This window comes from Hyaena hyaena, unplaced genomic scaffold (genome assembly GCF_003009895.1).
Source record: "Hyaena hyaena isolate Hyena2069 unplaced genomic scaffold, ASM300989v1 scaffold_3, whole genome shotgun sequence".
NCBI lineage: Eukaryota > Metazoa > Chordata > Mammalia > Carnivora > Hyaenidae > Hyaena > Hyaena hyaena.
This window is the reverse complement of record NW_024080635.1, coordinates 7,174,677-7,197,572: the sequence shown is the minus strand read 5'-3', so window position 1 is coordinate 7,197,572 and position 22,896 is coordinate 7,174,677. Positions and strand designations below refer to the sequence as shown.

Genomic DNA, 22,896 nt, shown 5'->3' with positions numbered 1-22,896 from the left:
GGCCAAGGAACGCTCGGCCACACAAGGTTCTCAGATCTTCAAAGGCAGCAAGTTTGTGCCCTGAGCACAGAGCCTGGCAGGGGGACACCACAGCAGGAGGGTGTGCGGGCTGTGCAGAGACATGACAGGGTTTTGATAACTGTGTCTGCCTGACGTGGCTGAAAGCTCAGGCGTGCGTCTTCCTGGCAGGGCATGCAACGCCCCGCTAATGAGTTGTGAGAGTCTGGAACAGGTCGTCAGAAGGCTGGGCCGACTCCTTCCCAGGGGAGCTGCCAGGCGATGGAGGCCAGGCGCCAGCCCCCGCCTCCCGCCGCCCCTGGGGTCAGCTATTTGGGGGAGCATCTCTGTTTGAGGATGGAACTAAAACCTAGAGTGAGGTCGGGATCTGCTGGTGGACCTTGCCCTCTGCCTCGAGCCTCTCCAAGGCCCTGGCTGCATTCCCCCTTCCTTGAGGGTCTGTGAGGAGACCCCTCCTCTTCAGGCTCTTGGAGAGGTGGAAGCCAGTAACGTCAGCAATGAGTGGCACCTCTGTAGTCCTTCCTGCTTGCAAAGCAGCCCTCACATTTGTCGTCTTATTGGACCTTGATAACATCTGCATGAGGGAAACTGAGGCTCAGAGCAGCAAAATAACATGCCCAGGGTCGTTCCATTTAGTGGGTGTGTTTATTTAAGGTAATGCTAGCTGCTGTAACAGGTAAACCCAGAGAGCTCAGTGGATTGAGACAACAGACATTAATTTCTTGCTCATATAAAGTCAAATTGATGGGAGAGGGAGGGGACTCTATTCCTCACAATCACTTAGACACCCAAGGTGATGGAGGCCCTATCATCTTCAGATTGTGACTCATGAGGTCACCTTGGCCTTGGAGCACCCCACAGGTGGATCAGGCCTCAAAGTGGTGTGTGTAACATGTGCACACACGCCATTGGCCAGAACTTGGTCACATGGCCACACCTAAATGCAAAGGGGGCGGGGCATGCAGTTCCCGACTGGACAGCAGTTTCCCCACCATGGCTCTGCCCCAGCCAAGGAGAGTGTGATCTTTCCTGGGCATAGGACACAGTGTTTTCCTGGAACAGAGGTTGGAGACACTGGATCAGAGTTTGGGGGGAGGGGAGGCAGCGGTCACTTAGAAGTCAACAAGTGCCCAATGTGGGCTGAGACCTGGAAGAAGACACAGGATGTTCCTGACTCTGTGAGGAGCCTGAATTACACATTGTCCCAGCCTTTCCATGGCCCCTCAGTTAGCTTCTAATCCATACCTCCATGGTTCCCCACAGCCCTCCTGACAGTCCAGACCCCTTAGCCTGGCATTCACAGACCTTCACAGGAGGACCCCAAGTTAGCTTGCAGCACAACACCCTATATCCCACTCCCCACATATGCTCTGCACCTCCCTGACCAGCCTCTCACTGTGTGGGGCCTTTGCACACACTGTGCCCTCTGCCTGGAAAGCCTTTCCTCCAGTCCTTCACAGTGCAGACCTCTGCTCATCCTTCCCGATCTAAAGCAAAGGCCTTCTGTGAGGCTCCCTTAAGCAGAGTTAGCTGCTTAGCCAGCTCTAAGACTGAGAGTTTACTATATGCCAGGCACTGCTTGAAAGTCTTTCCCGGAATTAACTCTTTCACAGCCTCCCAAGCCTACGAGAAGGGGAGCCAAGCCTCTGAGAGAGACAGGAAGTTGGGTGAGGTCACACAGCTAGTGAGTGGCGGACAGAGTCCAAACCCAGGTATGCACGCTCATGGCTGAGATTTACCACCGCCTAAAGTCCCGCCTTCTCTTAGCCCCCGACACGATACGTCATAATCATTCATGTACTTAATAGTTAGCCGTGAACTTGCCGTCTTTCTGAGACGGCAGCTGCTGACTTCCTGCGGGCAGAAGTCGTCGCCGATACATCCTGGAGTCTCATTCACCACTGTCCCCACCACCACCATGACCACCACCAGGCCAAGGTCTGGGTGGAGATTTTCTCTCAAATAAATCCCTCACCTGCCGAGAACCAGAACCAGAAATTCCTCGAGTTATCGTCTGCTGTAATCCCTTCCCTGCTTGCCTGTCAGTTTTTGAAAGTTAACCTGAAACCATTTGAAAATGACCCGAGAGGCATAAACCAGCCTTCTCTTTGCGTGATTAAGTACGATGGCTTTTTAATGATTCGAGCTGTGCCTTCTGTGGTTTGACAAAAATGGATTACCATATATTTCTGAAAACCATGCCTCTGAAATCAGGTTTTTTCCATTTTCTCGGCCATCCTCACAAACCTTTGCTGAGAATGACAAATACCCTGGGCTTTAATTGTTCAGCTGCATGAGGGTGGCACCTCCCAAGTTCCAAGAACTGCTCTCTTCGGGGAAAGCCTTGAAAGGCTCCTGGGGTTCAATCTTTAGGAAATTGAACTGTGTGTTTTCTCTGAAGCAGGGAGAGCTGTCTTCTGGGCTTGGCATATTTGCTGCGTTTGTGAATTGCTTTGGCCCCGAGATCCAAAACAGAAGCAGGTTCCCCCCCTGCCGGGAAGCACGCTCAGGGTTGTCACACCAGGCATGCAGAGTGGCTGGGTGTGGGCAAGTGGGGTGAGGGGGCTCTCCCTGTGCAGCCCATGCGCAGACCTTCCTACTCCCTCTTTCTGCCAAACTCTACCTTATCCAAGATGCCCACAACTTCAAGGAGGGTATTATCAGTCCGTTTGGCCAGATATAGACTCATGGCTCAGAGAGGTTAAGTAACTTGGTTATGGCCACACAGCTGGTAATATACAGAGCCAAGTCTTGACCATTTTAACTAGAAGCCTAGGCTTTTTCCAGTTATCACTACTGCCTCTAAAAAAACACAAATCAAATGAAAGGTGACTCACAGGCACCCCCTGCAGCCCTTTTACATTGAAAGAAAAACTTCACTGTACACCTACCAGTGTGAGACTCTCTAATAATATGCATTATCTGACACTATCCCCATTTCACAGATGAAGATGTTGAGGCTCATGTGGGTGAAGTAGCTAATGAGAGATCACACAGCTAGGAATAGCCAAGGTAAGATTTGATTCATTGCCTACCATACTCCAAAATAACTTCCTCACCCCATCCTTTGTAGGAAATAAAAATCTGTCCCCTTCACCTCAGTTAGGTGGTTAACATAGAGAAGTCTAGCAATGAGAAGCCTGCATTACTTTTGGTATAAAATGTGTGCGAGTATCTTTTCAGTTCAGGAGGGGTGTGTGTGTATGGCTCCTATTAGATTCTAGAAGGGGCCTATGGACCAAAGACAGGGAAGGCCCCTGGTCAGTAGAGTGGGGCGAGTCAGTCCCTCTTCAGTGGATGCTGGGAGTGCCGCAGGGGGGCCCATCAAGGGCTCAATGGCCAGGCTTCCAGTCATGCCTGCTCTGGCCCCTTCTCAGCTCTAAAGGTGAATTCAGCACGTATTTACTCAGAACCTCCCGAGTGCCCAGCATTAAACTGGGCTCTTTGGCGACCCCACAGGTAAAGATGACCAGCATCTGTGCCTTCTGGAGCTCTGGCCTGTCAGACCCACACAGAGCCTCCTGTGAGTCAGCCTGGGCCGGGCGATTAGCATGGCCAGCCTCTGTCACCCCTGCAGGAAATCTGAGGCGGCTGCCTGGAGGAAGGGGTGCCAGGCCAGTCTGTGGGTCATGGCAGGGCTCCTGTGGGGAGAGGCACCCAGCTCTTCTCACACAGGCACTGCCCACACCCGAGGGCCATGACGCCGGCCTGTAAGCAGGGGGATGGTCTGGAGGTCTTGTGGCTGTGGGCACCTCCCTGGGACCCTCGCGTACCCTCCGAGTCTAGCCAGGGTGGCAAGGAAAAGCAGACAACCTGTTGAATCCCGATTTCACCCTCATCTGCCTTGGGAGACTTTCATGGCCACTCTAAGCACCAGTGTCCCCACGTGTGGAACGGGGACATGAGTTGTGCCCTCCTCATGGGGCTGTGGGAGGCTTGGGAGAGTCGCTGCCTGTGGGTGCTCAGCCGCTCGGCGTCTGCTGCTGCACAAGCTGGTGCCTGTGGCTTCGTCTCTGCCAAGGCCCGTGCGAGCGGCCGTGCACGCAGGCTTTTACACACACTGGGTGATCCCTCACCCTTGGGACAGTTCTGCAAGGTAGAGTTGCTGTTGGTGCCATTGTACAGATGAGGAAACTGAGGCAGCTAGTAAGTGTGGCTCCAAGCTCGCCCTTCCAGCCCCTTCCCTGCAGCTCAGCCATCCCAGCGACTGGAAGGACCCTCCCTAGGGCCCAGCCCCGTACCAGGCTGTCTCCGTACTCACTCTGCCGTGTGTCTGTTTCTTGAGGGTGAATAGGGCCTCTTTGATTTCCTGTCTTTTCCCCTTTCCAGAAGTCATCATTCGTCTTGTTATCAGTGCCATGCATCTGTGTCTCTTGGCTCTGGCCCACAAGCTGTGTTTGCCACAATCAATGCGTCGCTCTGTGTGGCCATGACATACATCCAAGATGGCGCTGTGACCCTGAGCCTGTGGGCCAGGGAGGGCAGCGGGAGTTCCCCTGATGGGGCTGAGGTGAGGCAGCTGGCTGACCCTGCCCGGCACTCAGGGTTAATTCTTCCTGTTCCTGCACTGGTGAACAGCTGCCCCCCAGCTGCCTCAGGGCATGCGCCCCGGGGCTCCCTGCCCCTCTCCTGGCGGGCACTCACCAACCAACACGGGTAGCTCCCCGAATTCGTCCACAAGGGGTCCCGGCTGGGTCCCCTCCCAGCCACTCTGCAGACCACAGCCGGAAGCCACCGGTTCCTCTCCCTGAGGCAGTAGCCTGGCCCCACCCCCTCACTCCTGCCTTGGCCACAGTCCCCCTTCCTCGCTCTGTGCAGCAACCTCCTCTCTGCTCCGCAGATCTGTCAAGACTTCCCTCACCGCGGCCTGCTGTGTTTGCTGTGCGTGCTGCCTGGCATGGACCCACCCCTCTCCTGGCCTGGGCCCTGCTGTCTTCCTTTCCGACATGCATTACTCCAGTTGTCTGCGCCGCGCCTGGTTGGTGTCACTCTCCGCGCCAGACCCGCGGCTCTTTGAGGGCAGAGATCAGGACCGTCTGCTCCCCTCCTGTGTTTCAGTGCCAGGCGCGTCCTGAACACTCAGAAATGTGTTCTGGGGGTGAATAAATCAGTCTTGAGCAAGCGACTTAATTCCTGGAAGCTTCAATCTTCATCTGTGAAAGAGGGACAATAATAGCGTTGTCACAAGGTTTAAAAAAGATGTGTGTGAAGCATATGGCCCAGCGCCTGGCACGAAGCAAGTGCTGGGTCAGTGCTAACTGCGGCTATTTTTATTAACCCCTGGGGAGGAAGGGGTTGGTGGCTGGCATCGAGAACTCCACATTCCACAGGCAAACTTCTGTGGGGTGCCGGCCCTTGGCCAAGATCTCGGGGTGTCATGGGGTGCCTCACACCACACAGCAGCCGCCGCTGGACAGGGCACTTGGTCAGGGAAGCCTGCTCATCTGGGCACGGGGCGGTGGGAGGAGGACATCCACTCAAACCCCAGTGGCACCTTGACTCTGCATGGCTTTTTCGGCTTCGATTAGCCAGGCTTGGATTCAGCCCCAAAGACACTCACTGCCTGGGATGGACTTGAGAAAAGGACACAGGTGACACGATTACCATAATGACAGTTGAAAGGAATTCTTTTGATAAAAGAGTTCAGAGGAGGAAGTCCCCAGATCCAGGAGGGGAAGTCAAGGCTGTCTTCATGGAAGCAGCAGCATTTTCTCTAGGACTTAGAGTAGACGTTGGACTGGGAAGTGTGCAGAGACATTTGGGGTGACCAGAGGGCATTCCAAGCAGAGGTAGGGGCTTGAATCGAAAGCTGAAAACCTAGAAAGAGGGAACCACACAGTGTAGCTGGAGTATGGAGAGACTATTAAGAAATAAGGCTGGGGGAACCTGGGTGGTTCAGTCAGTTAAGCATCCAGCTCAGGTCATGATCTCATGGTTTCGTGAGTTCGAGCCCCACATCGGGCTCTGCACTAGCAGCTTGCTTGGGATTCTCTCTCTCTCCCTCTCCTTCTCTATCTGCGCCTCCCCTACTTGCACTGTCTCTCTCTCAAATAAGTAAATAAACTTTGAAAGAAAGAGAGAGAGAGAGAGAAAAAGAAAGAGAAAGAAAGAAAGAAAAGAAAGAAAGAAAAGAAAGAAAGAAAGAAAGAAAGAAAGAAAGAAAGAAAGAAAGAAAAAGAAAAAGAGAGAGAGAGAAAGAGAGAAAGAAAAGGAAGGAAGAAAGGAAGAAGACTAAAAGGGCACTGTATCAGTCAGCCTCTTCCAAAATAATCTGGAGAACAATTATTCCACAATGGATGGCAGACAAGGAGCGTTTCTTTCTTTTTTTTTTTTTAATTTTTTTAAGGTTTATTCATTTTTCAGAGACAGAAAAAGAGCATGAGGGGGGAGGGGCAGAGAGAGAGGGAGACACAGAATCTGCAGCAGGCTCCAGGCTCTGAGCTGTCAGCACAGAGCTCCATGCGGGGCTCAAACTCACCAACGGTGAGCTCATGACCTGAGCTGAAGTCAAACGCTTAACCGACAGAGCCACCCAGGTGCCCCTAGGAGCATTTATTTCTTGTTCATATAGTTGCAGATAGGCTGGACTTTCTTTTATCTAGGCTGTGCTCAACTGGGTCCAGTCTGCTCCACCTGTCTCTCACCCTTCTTGGACCAGTGGCTGTTTGAGATTTGTTCTTCTCACCATGAAAGGTAGGAGGAGTGCAAGAGGGTGAGCCCAGCCACGCAAGCTTGTTTCAAACCTCTATTCAAGTCATGTTCACTGATCCCATTGACAAGTCTCACAGCCAAGCCTAAAGTCAAGGGCATGGTTTAATTCCCCCACCCTCCACCATGAAGCCAAAGCAAATTACGTGGACAAGACCCAGGTTGATGGGCCGGGGATGTTTGCTTCTCCCATGGAGGTGGACGGAGGGTACTGAGCAATCTTCTAACTTAATAGGTAGAAGCCAGAGTGTATGGAGGAACTCAGGAGTCGCCCAGAGCTGTGGCTGCACTTTAGTGTCTCTTGGGGTGAGCAGCAGAAGGCTCTGTCTTTTCCTTTCCCGCCAGTGAGCATTAAGTGTGTTGACGACGCCACAGTGCTTACCCAGCTCCTATCCTGCCTTCCTTAGGGCTCATACCTCCTCCCTGCCTGGCACAAAAGCCATGCTGTTCTCTCCCGCTGGGCCAAGGAGGTCAAGGATCTGCAAGAGATCCTAGCTTTGCCAGCCCCATTGTGGCTTCCTCTGTCGGAAATGAGCCTTAGGATAACAGGACTGTGCACTGAGCACCTAGTATGTGGTGTGCTGGGTAGATGAAACTCTCTTGTACTGAATGCTTGCTGAATGCGCTTTGTGTACGTTTCTCTGAACTGGCCGCACCACTCTAAGGAGGAGACCTTATTACCCCATTTTTCCGAGATCAGGTGAGCTATCCAAGAGCACAAGCTGGGAAGGAACTAAGCTAGGATTAGAACCACACCTACCGGGGTGTATATGGCCTGGAAGGTGGCACCTGCTCACAGCTCTGCCCTGAGCTGCTGAGCCAGTGTGGCCTCGAAGGTATCACTGTAGCATCCTGGGCTCCATTTCCTCCACCTGCCTTTTCTTCTCTCAGAGGTGTTCTGAGATAAAAGCAGTTCCAATTTCGATCCTCAGCACTGCGGGAGGGGGTTTTAAAAATACAAGTCTCCCCATCAGGCAGCACCCTCAGCTCTTACTTAAAAACAAACAGATACAACATTACCATTTTTAAAAACACACCCTGTTTTCCAAGGAGGAGCCCTGTCCAGTGGACCCGTTCCGTGAACCATGTCTAGTCACCCGTCACAGTGACCCTCACTCAGCAGTCGGCCACAGCAAACACCCTCCGGCCTGTGGCAGCAAAGCGTGACGTCTATGTGGGAAGGCGGGAGGAAGCCATTAGTTCCACCAGGGCTGTGGTGTCGGCACGTCCCCACTTTGTCCCCGTGACAGTGTTTTCCTTGAAAAGCTGGCCACTGCCGTGGATGTCGTGTTTTCTCCGAGGCCAAGAGCTCTTTTAAAGTGTCTGGGGATCTCCAAGAAGGCGCAGTCTCTCACCATCTCTGTGCCTGGCCTGGGGATGGATGCCCGGGCACTGGGAAGAGTCAGATGCAGCCAGTGGCCGTGGCCTTCAGAGGCATGTACGATGTGCCGGGAGCAGTGCTGGGACCAAGGGGCCTGCAGCGGAGCGGGGCAGGCTTGCCCAGGAGGGAGTGGTCGGGTCTGCTTCGTGGCTCAGGAATTCTCGAGGGAAGACTCAACACTCCAGCCAAGGCCGGGACAAAGAGTAGGTGTTCACCAAGCTACCTCGGAAAAGGAAGGGATCCCGGGCACAGGGACCCGTGTCAGCAGAAACCCCATGGCATTTGGGGAGCTACTAATGACATCATGTGGATAGAGCATCACATGCACAGAGAACGGCAGAGAGGCTGGTGGGGCTGCCAGGGCCTGGACCACATGCTCCCTGTACACGGTGCCCGGGGACTTTGAATGTGATCAGGGTGTTGAGGGCCCAAGAAAAGCAGTAGCAGCACCAGATCTGATCGTCTTTTATTGATTCTCTCCTAGTAAGAGCATTCCGTTGAGTGCCAGGAATCGTTCCTAAAAAGTATCTTTAGTCTCTCCAGAGGCTCCAAGAAACCTCTGCCTGGAAACACACATCCTCTGAACACGCTTTTAGGTGATCCAGCAAGTAGCCATTGTGGGAAGATTCAAGAAGAATATTATTACTGAAGGAAAGAGAACCCGCACAGACCTGACAGAAATGCAGAGGTCCTAATCCCTGCAAGGATTTTTCATGCAGCTGTGATTTTAAACCATGCACTTTGGGGTAGTGGGGATGTCATTTCCATCATCCCAGACACCCTCATAGCAGAACATTCCGGTCACTACTCCTGCATAACACATTACTCCAAACTTTAGTGGCTCAAGACAATTATTTTATTTTGCTCACAGATTCATGGGTCAGGAATCCAGAAAGGGCACAGTGGTACAGCTTATATCTTTACCATCATGTATGTGCCCTCAGCTGGAAAGGCTTGAAGGGTGACTTGACAGGCCACTGGAAACTTCTGAATTCACGTGTGTGGGGTTGATGCTGGCACTTGGCTGGGAATCCAGAAGGGGCCGTCAGTCAGAAAACAGACACACGGCCTCTCCGCCTGTTCTCTCCTGGTGGGCCCCATCGTACTTCCTCACAGTATGGTGGCTCATTTGAAGCACTAGCGTTCCCGGAGATGGGAAGTGGAAACCAGTGTCTTGAGGTCTGGGCCTGGAAACTAGCACATCGTCCCTTCTGCTTTATTCTTTTGCTCCCCGTAGTCACTGAGGTTGACCCAGATTCAAAGGGAGGAGCCTTGGGAGGAGTCCCTTTCATGGGGTACACTGAGGCAGCCTTGTTTAGGAACTATGACTCGCTCCACAGCCACACTGGTTTCTTCGGAAGCTGAGAAAGAAACACTTGTGTTGTTTCTTTACAGATTAAGAAGAGTCTCTGTGGTTTATGTCATCAAATTAAATGCAACCATTAGAGTATGGCTCTGGGGACACGGCAGTAACAGGCTATGCTTTGGGTGATTTTTTTTCCTTCTGAATGTTTTTCCTGGAGCTCACATTGCCTGGCCTGACCCATTCCTCTTTGCTAACATAACATCGCATAAAAACCTCATCATCATTAATACAGCAGAGTCAGGAGAGGGGATACGACCCTCTGTCTAGCAGTCCAGGGCTCCTGCCTAGGCAGCCCCAGGGGTGGGTGGGGAAAGGAGATGACAGGAGCCAAGGGCCAGGCCCTTGTAGAAACTGACCCATGCACGACAAACAGCTTTGCACGGGACATCGGTGTAGACACACACAGCCACTGTGGCTGATCTGGCCACAGCCTGGTGGTAGGGGCTCCTCTGCCTCTTGGCACCAGCCCCTGGCATAGCTAGCTAACCTGCCCCAGGTGTGTCACCACAGTCCCCTGCACGGTGGGCTCGGTCTGTTCAACCCAATACGTTTATCTTCACCTGTAGCCAGACCTTAGCCAGGCACTGAAACATGTGAGTGAGCCACAACCCCTGCAAACCCTCCCCACCTGGAGTGATGGTCCTTTGATTCTCAAATACTTAGCAGGCACCTGTGATGGGCTGGAAAGTGTCCTAGGCAGTGGAGGACAGCAGTGGACAAAACGGGACCCTCCCCTCGTCTGCTCCCTTATGAGAAGAGAGTAAATGGGGAAGCATATCCACACACAGTATCTCTGGGATAAAAGTGCTGAGGAAGAAGAGAGAGGTAGGGGGAAAGCGGTGGGGGTGGTGTGTGGTAGCCTGATGGAAACGGCCAAGGCCTAACAGGGAGCAGGCTCGGAGGGCTGCAGGAACAACCTGCGGTAAGAGTGGAATGAGAGAAGTGGGGAAGGGGAGTGGGCCATGAGGCTGAGAGAAAGCTGGGGCCGGATCACAGGGCCTCCGAGTCCAGTGGGAGCCATGGGAGGCTTGTGAGCAGAGGAGTAGCATGATACGACTGGCATTTTCAAAGGATCCTTCTGGCTGCCATGTTGAGGATAGATGGGTGGAGGTGTGGGGGTGGGGAACGCAAAGGTAGAAGTCCAGGGGCCAGAAGGCTCTGGGAATAAATCCAAGAGAGAGAAGAAGGTGGCTGAACCAAGGTGGGAGCACAGAGGAGGTGAGAAGTGGTTGGAGTCTGGAAATCTTGTAGAGGTTTGCTGCGGGAAGTGGAGGGATAGGGCGCTGGGAAGAGGGGTGCAGAGTCAAGGGCTGGGGGACAGCTCTTGGGAGGAGGGGCTTGGCGTTAACTCCTATGGTCGAAAAGCAGGTTAAACATGAGCCACCTGTGCCCTCCCAGGGCTGAGGACAAGGTCCTGGCTGGGAGTTGACATCGGGGAGTCCTTAGCACGTAGGTGGTATTGAACTAAGGGAATGAGAGAGGGCAGAGAAGAGAAGAGGCCCAGCGATGACAGAGCCCACCCATAGTGGTCGGGAGAAGAGCAGGAACCAGCAGAGGAGACTGGGAAGGCACAGTCCCGGGGTTAGAAGAAAAGGCAAGAGGAAGAGCGGTGTCCCGAAGGCCACGGTCAGCTCAGAGCAAGCACAGTGCCAGGGAGAGTAAGTGCACCCGTCAGAGACGGGCCAGCCTGGCTTCCTGCCTTGCCCCTTCCCACTCTCACTGGGCAGCTGTTTCCTGAGCCTGGAGAGGAGTCTGAAGCACACTGGAGCCCTGCTCTTACGGAAGGGCAGAGACACGTAGATTAGCAATTCTTTGTGGTGTGGTAAGAGTGGGGCCGCTCTTGTAGCGGAGATGGGGGTGCACAGAATGGGGGCACAGAGTATGAGAGCTGCTGAAGGTTTTCTCAGGGTCCAGGGAAGGCAGGGCCGCGTGTAGACCATGGGGTGGTGTTCACAGTGGCTTCCTGAGTGAGGAGGACCAGGTGGGTTCTAGATCTCCCCAGGCGAAGGCGGCACGAGGAGGCCGTTCCTAGCGGTCTGCGGAAGAGTCCCGGAAGTAGGGACATCTAAAGAGGCCACAGGGAAGGGGGAGAGGCCTACGTGGGTGGGGAGCTCTGGCCTTTGGGGCTGCTTGGAGACAAGGTGCGGAACTGGTGCAGAGAGGCAGTGGGAACCCTTGACCCCAGGAGCTCATAGGTAGTTAGAAGGTGAGCACAGCCCCACGGATCGGGGCGGGGGTGGCAGGCGCACGAGTGGAAGCTCTTTCATCAGGAGGTTGGCTTGATGGGATCCGGGAAGGCTGCCAGTGGGAGGCAGAGCTTGGAGACCGTGTGGGCTTTGAGTGCACCCAGATGCCCAGAACAGCTTTCTTGGCAGAGGAGAGCACGCGTGCCAAGGTATCGAGGCAGGAGTGGGCAGCACGTGTCCAGGCAACACAGCCTGATGGGAGAGGGGATTAGCCGGATCCTTTGGAGTCAGACCGAAGAGGCTTCCCCCACCTTCCCCCACCTACCCCCACCCCCTCACCTGGGAAGCCATTGCAGCTTCCTGAGCTGAGGAGGGACACAGTTGGGTCTCGTTTTAGGAAGATCTGTCAGGCAACAATGTACAAGACGAATTTGAGGGGAAGGGCAGGGGTCCTGGAGGTAGGAAGAGCCTTTGAGAGGCAGGTGCCCACCCGGATTGGGGGTGTTAATGGCCTCAGCCCTGTGGGGCAGGGAGGGGCTGATAATGCAGGAGCACCGCAAGGCCTTGGCCACCCCCAGAAGACTACAGAGGGGCTGCCCAGGGCCAGCTGGGGGCAAGGAGGGCCACGCTTCTGTGTGTTGGGTTAAGCTCACATGTAGCTAACACTAGGCCGGCTTCTTTCCATCCACTGCCCCGCTTAGCCCTCCCTGCAGCCTTAGGAAGTAGGTCCCCCTGTCATCCCCATTTAGAAGAGGGACACAAGACTCAGAAAGGTACAGTGACTTGCTGTGACACACAGCTGGTATGTGATGGAGCCAGGATGTGAACCCACATCTCCCTGACGAGGCCAGTCTTTCAGGATGAGCTACGGGACCCCGGAAAGAAGAACCATGAACCGTTTTGTCAAGCACTTATTCTGTCCCAGGCACACACAGGCGTCTTTATCAGAAAGGCCAGGCACGTATATGATGCCTTTATCTCAGCTCAGGAACCTGCAGTGGCTCCCCAGTCCCCGGCCCAGTGGTCTTACCTCACTTTACAGAGGAGGATGTTGATACTTGGAGCAGATGTGTTGCCGGCCCAAGCTGGGGTTTGAACCCAGGGCTGTGTTCTTTTGACATACCTCGCTGCCTGCTACCTGGCAGGAAGGGGGGCGGGGGTCCTTTGTGCACAGTGAGCATCCAGAGCTGGAGGTGGGAGAGGGAGACAGCCTGGAACCGGCCTCAGGGCCAGGTCCACTGGAGTTTCCAAGCTGGCTGCCTGCCTTTTTGTCCCCCTTTGGCTCTGTGCCTATAAATCGTGTGCTTCTTCTCTGAATAGGGCTGTGTGTTTTCCCCTGGGGAGCCGCGCCGGCCGGCTACAGGTACAGATAGAGTTGAATTTGGGATCGGGCCTTCTCTCTGGCCCAGCCTGGCCGCTGGGTAACCTCTGGCCTGGAATGAAAGGCATTCCAATAAGTGCCTTGCTGGCCCGCAGCCCGACTGTGTGGTAGGTGGGGGCCTGGGTGAGAGATCAACCGAGGAAGGATACAGGAACCTGAGAGCCGGGCAGAACTTTGCCAAAAACTCCCATAGCGAGCTGCCTTCTCAGCCGGTGCCTCGGGAGCATTTGGAAGGGAGAGCTGGTCACGAGGAGGCCTGGCTGCCCTTCCGGCCCAGGCCGGACCCTTGGGCCTCCGGGCTCAGGCTCAGCCCAGGGAAGGAGGGCCCCTGGGGTAAAAACACTGGGCAGCTCAGGGAAGGATCCAGAAATCAGATACTCTCGGCCTCGTCCCCTTGGCCTTGGGCTTCTCTTCAAGCCCTCGCTGATCAGAGCAGCCTCCTGTCCCTTTGAGGGGTGAGGCGGGGTTAGCAATCAGATCCATCTGTTTTCACAAGCAATTGAGAGAAGTTGGGCTCTACTCCGCCTTTGGTCTAATCCTGGGTTTGTCCCAACCCCTCTCTGGGGATCCTCTATGAAATTTAAGGGCAGGGCAGTGGGATCTTAAAAATCTTTTCAGTCCCTTAAAAGATCAGGTGTGAGGCCCTGTGGTGTAACAGGAGGGGCCGTAGCTGCAGAGCCAAGAGTATGGACATGAGGCTGGTGCCCCATGGCCTGGTGCGTGTCAGCATCTGTGTGTCTCTGGCACATCAGGGTTCCCGTGCCCCACTCCCTCTTCACCTGACGGTAAAGCGTTCTGGGAACCATGATCAGCCATTGGCAACCACAGGGGAAGCAGCCAGCATAAACCAGGAAAGATCAACTTTGTTTGGCTTGGGTGTCTTCCTACCAATCCTTTAGTGTCAGAGGGGTTGACATTCTGGAAATTGACTTCATCCCCAACACTGAAACCATCCTGGGGCGCCTGGGGGGCTCAGGTCATGATCTTGCAGTTTGTGAGTTCAAGCTCATGTCAGGCTCTGTGCTGACAGCTCAGAGCCTGGAGCCAGCTTCAGATTCTGTCTCCCTCTCTCTCTGCCCCTCCCCCACTCATGCTCTGTCTCTCCCTGTCTCTTAAAAATAAATAAATGTTTAAAAAAAAAAAATTTTTAAAAAAAATACTGAAACCATCCCAGGATCCGGACTCTGGATTGGGACGCCCTTGCTTCTGGAAGCGGATACTAAAACCTCCAGCTTTATCTTCCTCCCAGTTTCTCCTGATCGCCCTCCCATTCTTTTCTAGGCCTTCCTGGTGGTGGTTTGAGTTTCAGGAGTCTCTACCTGCAGAGTCAACACAAGTGAGCAGTAAGAGAAGCACTGATTAAGGAGATAGAGGCTAACTCTGAACACAGGCATGCCTGCAGAGCCCGTGCTCGCTTCAGACCCAAGTTGGGCTCAGCCTAATGCTCTCCAAAGCTCCTGGGGTGGGGGGGGTCGCGGAACCTGGGGTTCTCAGTGCTTTGAGCCTCTGCAAGGAGGAACCATCCGTCCTCTTAGGCTACAAGCTGGTATCTAAAGGAAATCGCTGCTACTGTAGATTTAAGGAGTTGATAGGAGGCAGCTGTCTTTTGCAGGAAGCCCTCCAGATGGCCCCAGGCACATCCCTCTCTCCCTTCTTTCTTCCTTCACAGGACTCTACACACTCGGGCTCTGGTTGTCCCACATGGGGAGGCTTCTCTCCTGACTCTCCCGTCCAGTCTGTGGTGTGGAAAGCTGTGATATTTTGCATATTATCTCAGCCGTTACTCCCCAGGATAAGAGGCTAAGACCCAATGGCAAGGGCCAGGGCTCATAACTTGTGCCTTCTGGACTGGCCATTGCCACAAAACCTGCGTTTGGTGCATTGGTTGGGTTTCTTTGCCCAAACTTTCCCCCTCCCTTTTTTTTTTCAAATGGAAGTAGATTTCTGGTTATAAAAATACTCCATGTGCTGAAAAAGTAAAAAAGCACCTGTAATCCCAGCACTTGGGGGTAACCGTTGAAGCACATCTTGCCTGATTTAGTTCTGTGTAAGCTCATCCACATTTGGCATACAATAAAGAAATTATACTGTGTTTGGTTTTTCTTTTTCTTTTTTTTTTGCAACCTACATTTCTTTTAACCCAACAGATCCTGTAGATATCTCCCCAGTAAACACAGGCCTACCTCACCTGCGTGGAGGGCTCCATACGTGTCCTATTTTATGTTTGAGCCACAACTAATCCCCTATTGATGGATTTGGAGTTTTTCCCCCACCTCTTCCCCATTGTACATGGTACTGCAATAATAAATACCTTCCCGGATAAATATTTGTGAACATCTTTTTTTTTTTTTCTTAGAATAAAACAAGGAATAGAATTGGAAAGCCAGAGGACAGGCATACTAAGATTTTGTAAGCGAAATGCCAGTTCACCCTCTCCCCAGTGATACCAGAAAGTGGTGGGCGCCTAACTGGCGCTGCTGGTTGACTTGCTGGCATATCTGAGTGGACTGATGTCTGGGAAGTGGCTCGGCCTGTGAATTCGGTGTCCCAGCCGGCTGCCCACTGTCCGGGGCCCCAAGGGGGAAGCAGCCTGGGGTGGGCGGAGGGTGGAGGCCTGCTCCTGGACTCCCGTCCAAAGGTGGGTGACATTGGAGTCCACCTCGGAGCCTGCCCGGGCATTTCGAGGGGGCCTGGGGAGTGGTGGCTTGTGTGGCTGGGGACGGAGAGGACAGGAGCGAGCCTGGGTCATGCCCTCCATCTCTGTGCCTACAGGAGGCCTCAGCGGGGCAACTATCATCGACTCCCTCGACACCCTCTACCTCATGGAGCTGCAGGAGGAGTTCCAGGAGGCCAAGGCTTGGGTTGAAGAGAACTTCCACCTGAACGTGGTGAGTCAGGCACCTTTGGGGCATTAGGGCCGAAAGGGGTCCGGAAGGTCCACCGTGTCACTTCTGAGATGCTGGGGCTCTGCGCCCTCTCTGTCGAGTCCCCTCTCCTCAGACCAGCCTCAAGGTGGGCTTGAGCCCTGGCCGGCCCATGAGTATTTACCAGCCTGTTCTCCCCTGGGAGGGAAGACAGCCAGCGACCCTTCCTTCCCCTCCCCGGGGTGGCAGGCACCCAGGAAGTCCCTTCTGGGGTTGAATCTGTCACACAGAAGGGCAGCAACAGGCCGGGAGCAGTGGTGTATCTGCTCTGAGCTGCTCTAACCTGGAGCCCCCGCCCCGCCCCATGCTGCCCTCTAGAGATGAGCGACAGGCCGAGGAGCCGTCGGGATGACGGTAACAATGGCAATGCCTAGTTCACCAGCATTAGAACACTGTCAAGTCTGAAACGGATGTAGGCGTAGGGGGTGTCCTCCTCCTCCTCCTCCTCATTACGGCTATTTTGAGGCGTGTTATGCCTTCTGGTGGTCTGTGTGAGGTTAGAATCCTCCCATTTCCTACTGTATTGAACGGGAGAAAGGCCGAAGTGGGAGAAGGAAGGGGTATCATCCAAGGCCCACCTTGTCCCTGTGCAGATAGTGGATAGAGAGTGGGCCTCAGGCAGCTGCCTACGGTGCCAAGTACCGGCAATCCGGGGAGCCTGGGGGATATTCACATAGGCTGGTGCAGGTTAGGGAGGGTCCTTGGAAGAGAGCAAGATGGGGGTCATATCCCCTCTCTGAGCCTTGGCTTCCTCGTCTGGAAAATGGGAATGAAGACCTCGCCACGCCCTGTAAGGCTAAAAGAGAGAATGACTTCGCAAGTGCTCTGTCAGTGGAAAAGCTCCCAGATAAAGGGATGCTCATCGTCATTGTCAGCAGGAAAGGACAGTGATATGAGGAGTGCTGGGGTGCAGGGAGGGTGATAGCAGACCCCTTTAGGGAGCCACACCGGGCACTGGGCATGTGCCGGGCGGGCATCTCACCTGTGCCACACAGCACCGCATTGCCGCCCCGCTCAGGGTGAAGAACCTTGGCCAGAGAAAAGCTAAATACCTTGCCCAAAGTCCCAAAGCCAAGTAAGGAGCTGAGGTGGGATTTTAACTGAGATCTGGTCCTTGGCATGGTGCCCCGACACCAGTCCAGACCTCAGAAAGAAGATCATTGAAGCAAGTGTGGACATGCTCTGAGGGCCAAAGAGCTAAGGCTGAGAATTGTCAATCACCTACAAGAACCTTCCTGGCACCCCCTCCTCTCAGCCCTGGCTTTGTCCTGTTTGCCCCAAAACCTCTTTGGAAACCCCTCCCAACCCTGCCCCGCCCCACCCTGCCACCCCAAGGAGCCGCTGCTGCCCTTCCCTCCTGCTAAACTGGGGAGCTCCCTCAGGAAGGGGAGGTGGCTGGATTAGAGAATCTGCCTCCCCTCGGGCTAGTCTTCAGACAGCAGCTCCCTACCAAGTTCTCCGGCTCCTTGGAGAGCAGCCAGGCATAACTTTGCTCCGACAGCCTCGGGCAAGGGCTGGGGAAGGAAGCCAAACCTGGTGTTTATTTGTAATGCTGTTAACGTGCTCTGTGGCCTGCCAAGCAGGTGTTGATCCCTCTCAACTTCTGCTCCGGAAACCACCACCCAGCGTAGCCTGGCCTGCTGGGCGAGGAGGCCCCGGAGCCCAGCACAAGTATGGCCAGATCATCAGGGTGGGGGGTTGGGGAGGCTGTGGCCAGAGTGACCTGGCTGTCCCTGGGAGCCCTCCAGGCATCTCACAAGTGTCCCCCACCCCACCCCCTGCCCACCCCTTTCTCTGCTGCCCTGCAGAGTGGAGAAGCATCCTTGTTTGAGGTGAACATCCGGTACATCGGGGGACTCCTCTCAGCCTTCTACCTGACGGGAGAAGAGGTGAGTTGGGCCTTCAAGGACCCTGGATCCTTCAGGTGGGAAAAGGCTTGAGAGAACATCCAATCCCGCTCCCTCATTTCACCAGTGAGGAAACAGGGATTCGGGGGGACTTGCCTGGGGCTGTCCCTGTCCGCCCAGCCTCCACGGTGCCACCTGCAGGCCTTCTGTCCAATGCTTCCATTCCCTTGCCCGAGGGTGCCCCGCTGGCTCCCAGGGTTGCTAGTAAATTCTCCAAGGGCAGAGACTAGTCTACTCACACTGTCCCTGCAGCTCCTAGCACAGCATCCGCCGTCTGGACTCAGCACGGGCTTGTGCTGCTGGACTGGCTTGTGCAGGGCTGATTTTCGGCACTGATAAAGCCAAGGCCATTGTTTCAGCACTTCCACCCCTGGGACCCCTCAGCCTTATCCTGCTCCACAGCCACCCCTCGGCTCCCCTCCTGGGTGCCAGCCACCGGCCAGAGGCCAGCACCAGGTCTCAAGGGGCAACAGGGACATGGGGCAGCCACTGGGGCTGGTCACATGTCCCAAGTGCAAGGCCTTGGCCCCAGGCAAGCTGTGTTGGCTTCCAGAGGGAGGGCTGTGCAGTGTGGGGAGAAGACAGAGCCCTGGGCATGCAGGGAGTCAGAAAACCTGGGACTCGTCCCCACACACCTGCCTGTGATCTTGAGCAATTCCTCCCCCACCCCTGAACCTCGCTTCCTTCCCCACCATGGGAATGGGCTCACAGAGCTCTTGTGAGATGGGTCAGGAGGGATAGGGGTTGACCCCGAGCTGACCGGCTCCAAAGCCCATATTCTCCATGCTGCAAGAGAATCTTGAAAACCACAGAGCTCTGTAGAAATAGGAGACTCCTCCCCCCCTCAAGAAGTCCCATGAAAGTGCAGCCCGAGTATCTGGGGGTGAGGTTGGCCAAGTCCCCAGCCGTGGGTCATCGGTCAGTTGTGTTCCTCATTACCCAGAGGGGTCATGCTGCTCAGCACAGCCGCTGCTCTGGAGTCGGATGCTTTGGCTTTGGCCCTTTCCCTTCCCTACACTTCTCCCTGTCCCAGTTCTGTCCATCCTGGGATAGCATCATCCCTGCCCCCGCCACAGCGAGGGGTGGGGGGGGCCACAGAAAATCCATGCTAACCTCAGTGGGGTTGTCTAAGGAAGTCCTTTCCGCTTCGCTCCCATTTAAGGCAGTAGCTACAGTCAAGAGTTTGGAGATAACAGGTGCACACTACCTCCCGTCACTTCAGGCCTCTCCGTCAAGCCTGATCTCCTCAGCAGAGATTACCACTTGCACCAATTTGTTTCCAAATCAGTGTAGGTGGGATCCCTTGGCTTTGAGCCACATGAAACGTGAATGTCATTTGAAAACCCTAGGACCGGAAAATGACATGGAACAGAAAAAGCACCATGTTCTTCCAGGCACTTGCCCAGCCTCCCAGCCACTCATGGCTGTGGAAGGTGCCATTGCATATGGGGACAGGGGAGGGAGCCATGTGGCTCAGGGCTCAGAGGGGTCAGCGATTGAGGGAGGTGCTGGTGCCCCTCAGTCCTGATGCTTGACTCACTGTCTTGCCCTCCTCATAGGATATCTTGACTCTGAGAACCTCTCTGAGGCCTTGGCTCCTTAGTGATGTAGGCTGGCTGGGTCTGAGGACCCAGAGGAGGGGAGGTCACCCAGGACCAGCCAAGAGGGCCCTTGGCTTCATGCAGGATAGAAATCAAACACAAGCCAAGAGGAAGTGAGAGCAGTTTATTGAGACCTAGGGTGAGTACAGGTACAGACAGAGCATCTGGGAGACTTGGGAAGGAAAAGGAGTCTTGTCTTTGCTTGGGGCCTGGGGTTTTTACCGAGGATTGGGGTCTGATGTACATGCCCCCTCAGGCATCCGGGGACTGGTCAGAACAAGGACAAGGTGTCCTCCATAAGTCACTTATTCCTTGGGGTCAGGGGGTCTTGGCATCGAGATGTCTAGAGTCAGTGTCTGGAATATGCACAGGACAGCGTCACCCGGTCATTCTTGCCTGGTCGTTCCTTTGATGCTATCTATTGTGCTGGAAGACTTCAAAGAAATCGTTAACTCCCTGATCCTTACAAGGAGGGGCTACATTATTTGTACTATGAGGCATGTGTAAGGCAGGGATGCAGGTCTGAGCAAAAAGAGAGGCAGGAAAAGGACCATAAAAAGCAGTCCTTCATGGCGTTGCCTCAGTTTCCCCATCTCACTGTAAGGATCATCAGTCTGACTCCCCGGGATGCAGACACTGGGGTGTGGACAGGAGTGCCTGTGACTTAGAAACAGTTCACAAAGCCCAGGGAGCCCCGTGTGGCTCAGAATCCCTGAGCAGACAGACTCCTGAGGTTATGGGCACCGCCCCTGTCCTCCAGCCGTGCCCTGCTGATCCCTCTCTGTCCCCAGAGACTGTGCCACAGGAGCCCGGTCTCACTGGTCCCCAAACACCCCATGAGGTGTGGGTCTTCGCCTATTTGCAGACATGGGAACTAAGACTTAAAAGGAGCTTGCTCAGGTCGCCATCCCCGAGGGCTGTGCTGGGTCAGCTCATGACCCCATGGCCTTTCGGCCATAGGCCTGAGTGGTAGCCCCCATGGAGCCTGGCCCAGTGTCACTGCTTGTCACCAGGGCTCAGACACACTGGACTGAGGCCTCCCTCCTCTCTGTCCTCAGTCTCGCACACAGGGTTCCTGTGAAGTGGGTCTTTCCAGCCTTCATATTTCCCAGGAGTACTTGTGGAAGGGGGCCAGAAACCCCAGCCCCATCCTGGGCTGAGGCCTTCCTTTGCTGCCGAGGAGACCTAGGAGAGGAGAGTCCCCTGGTGGGGGGACTACAAGACCCCCAGGAGAATAGCCAGCGTGCGGACAACCACTCCGGGGGATGTGTGCACGGCTCTTTAAGTTCACAGGCACATTCACTTACATACATCCTCGCGTTTGAGTTCTGGACGAGCCCTGTGACAGCCAGGGCACACGTACAGTTAGTTCCATTGCACAACGAGGCTCAGAGATGGTACATGGCTCACCTAAGGTCACACAGCTGCTAATGGGAAGATCAGAACCCGGGCTCTCACTCCCAGCCCAGAGGCCTTTCCCTCTACAGAATGTAATTCTTGCTGGCTTCTCCCCGCTCTGTTCTAGAACCTCTGGCCCCCTGCCTGTCGCTTACCTTGGCTGTCTGCAGCCATACAGGTCTGTGTTCTCTCTCTGTGTTGAAGAGGCAGTTTGGTATCACTTAGTAGCTCCACAACCTTGGGCAAATTGCTTCTCTGAGACTCAGTTTTGTCATCCTCCAAGAGGTCGACTTCTTCCCCACAAGGCTGTTGCAAGGGTTGAAGGTCAAGGAGAGGAGACACCTAGCACAGTAATGTGCTGTGATTTATAATAAGTAATATATGTATCTGGTCTGCATCCCGTTGCTGGCGGAGCTCCTAAAAGTGTTGGACTTTCCTAAGGGATGAGAGCAATAAATGTGTCTTTTGTTATGTTAATTGGGTGACTTTTGGTCCCCACCTAAGGATAGAGGCTGGTTCCCAGGAAAACCCTGTACTTAGAGGGTAGTTATTTTCAGTCCCACTGTCCTGACTCCCAGGGATGGGAGAGGCGCTGGGTGCCAAATTGATAGGCGGTTAGCAGTGGTTTAATGGGTCCTGCCCACGTGATGGAGCCTCCATAAAACCCCAAAAGGATTGGATCACAGAGCTTCGGGTTGGCTGAGCACCAGGAGATCTGGGGAGAGCACCTCAGCTGGAGAAAGCATGAAAGCTCCACCCCTTAACTCCATGCGTTTCTTCCATCTGACTCTTCCTGACTTTCTAGTCTTTTCTCATAAACCCATAATCCAGTAAGTACAATGTTTCCTGAGCTCTGTGAACTACTCTAGCAAATTGCTCAAGCCCACAGAGGGGTTTGTGAGAACGTCCGACTTAACAGCCCGTTGGTGAGAAGCACAGGTAAGATCTACACAGGCGACAGTGTCTGAAGTGGGGGTGGGGCAGTCTCGTAGGACCGAATCCTCAGACTGTGGAATCTGGTGCGAAATCCAGGAAGGGAGTATCAGAACGGAGTTGAATTCTAGGGCACCCAGCTGGTGTCTGCGAATTGCTTGGTGGTGTCAAGAGACTAACACACACACACACACACACACACACACACACACACACGGTGGAATTGGGTTCAGAATCTGTTACACACCTGCTCACTTCCCACAGAATAAGTACGACTAGTATCCTTCTGTTCCCAGTAGTGCCATTCTGGTCCACACACGCTCACCCCGCATCCTCCCTGCTGTGGCTGAGACCCTGCAGCGCCCACCAGCAGTAGATCCTTCCCGAGGTGGAGACATGGAGATTCCTAAGAGCATTTGAGAAGATATAGCTTAGGAGCCCTCAGGGCAGAGGACAGCCAGTCAGCTGCCTGGAGCCTCGGCCTGGGGTTCAGGTTCCACAGGGTTCCTCTGCGCCTCAGTGCACAGTCTCCCGGGGGTCAGGTGATGACGTCAGGGGCCTCAGATGAGAGCCCTTTGTTGTTGCTGTGGTGTGGCTGGCCCCTGTGCCCACTTCTGGGACCCACCGTCTGGCACTAGACACTATCCCCTTCCGTCCCCGTCACTGCCAGGCCCCAGGTGCAGCTCTTTCCTTCCAGCAACAACCACACCAGCCCCCGGAGGCCTCTCTGCCCCATCCTAGCCGGCTCCCGGGCCCGCAAACCCTGCCACGGCCATCCCATGGCTGCCTCAGCCCCCACGTCGTGCGTATGGGGGTCGGGAACTCAGGACGACTTTGTTTTGCAGCCCTCAGGAGGTCAGCAGACTGGGTCACCCGCCAGCTCCGGAAACGAAAGGAAACATGTGTTATATCACCCGGAACCGTCACATTTAAAAAAATAAATACTATTTACTGTGGACTTATTTTTGTTATGAAAAAAAAGCCCAGAAATAGAAGCCAAATGAAGAAAGCAAAAGTCCTCCACGAGCCTGCCCCTGACTCCTAGGAGACATTGTTAATATTTTGGTGTATTTCCTTCCCAACCTTTCCTCAC

General features: G+C 54.4%; 1 protein-coding gene across 2 annotated transcripts in view; it reads left to right on the top strand.

The window, feature by feature from the left end:
- Nucleotides 1–22,896, top strand: part of MAN1C1 (mannosidase alpha class 1C member 1) — a 138,353-nt gene that overhangs the window by 87,610 nt on the left and 27,847 nt on the right. For both annotated transcript variants that reach the window (XM_039232314.1, XM_039232304.1), the window contains exons 3-4: nucleotides 15,813–15,928; nucleotides 17,773–17,853. In XM_039232314.1, coding sequence (XP_039088245.1) covers nucleotides 15,813–15,928; nucleotides 17,773–17,853 — 197 coding nt within the window. The remainder of the gene's footprint in view (nucleotides 1–15,812; nucleotides 15,929–17,772; nucleotides 17,854–22,896) is intronic.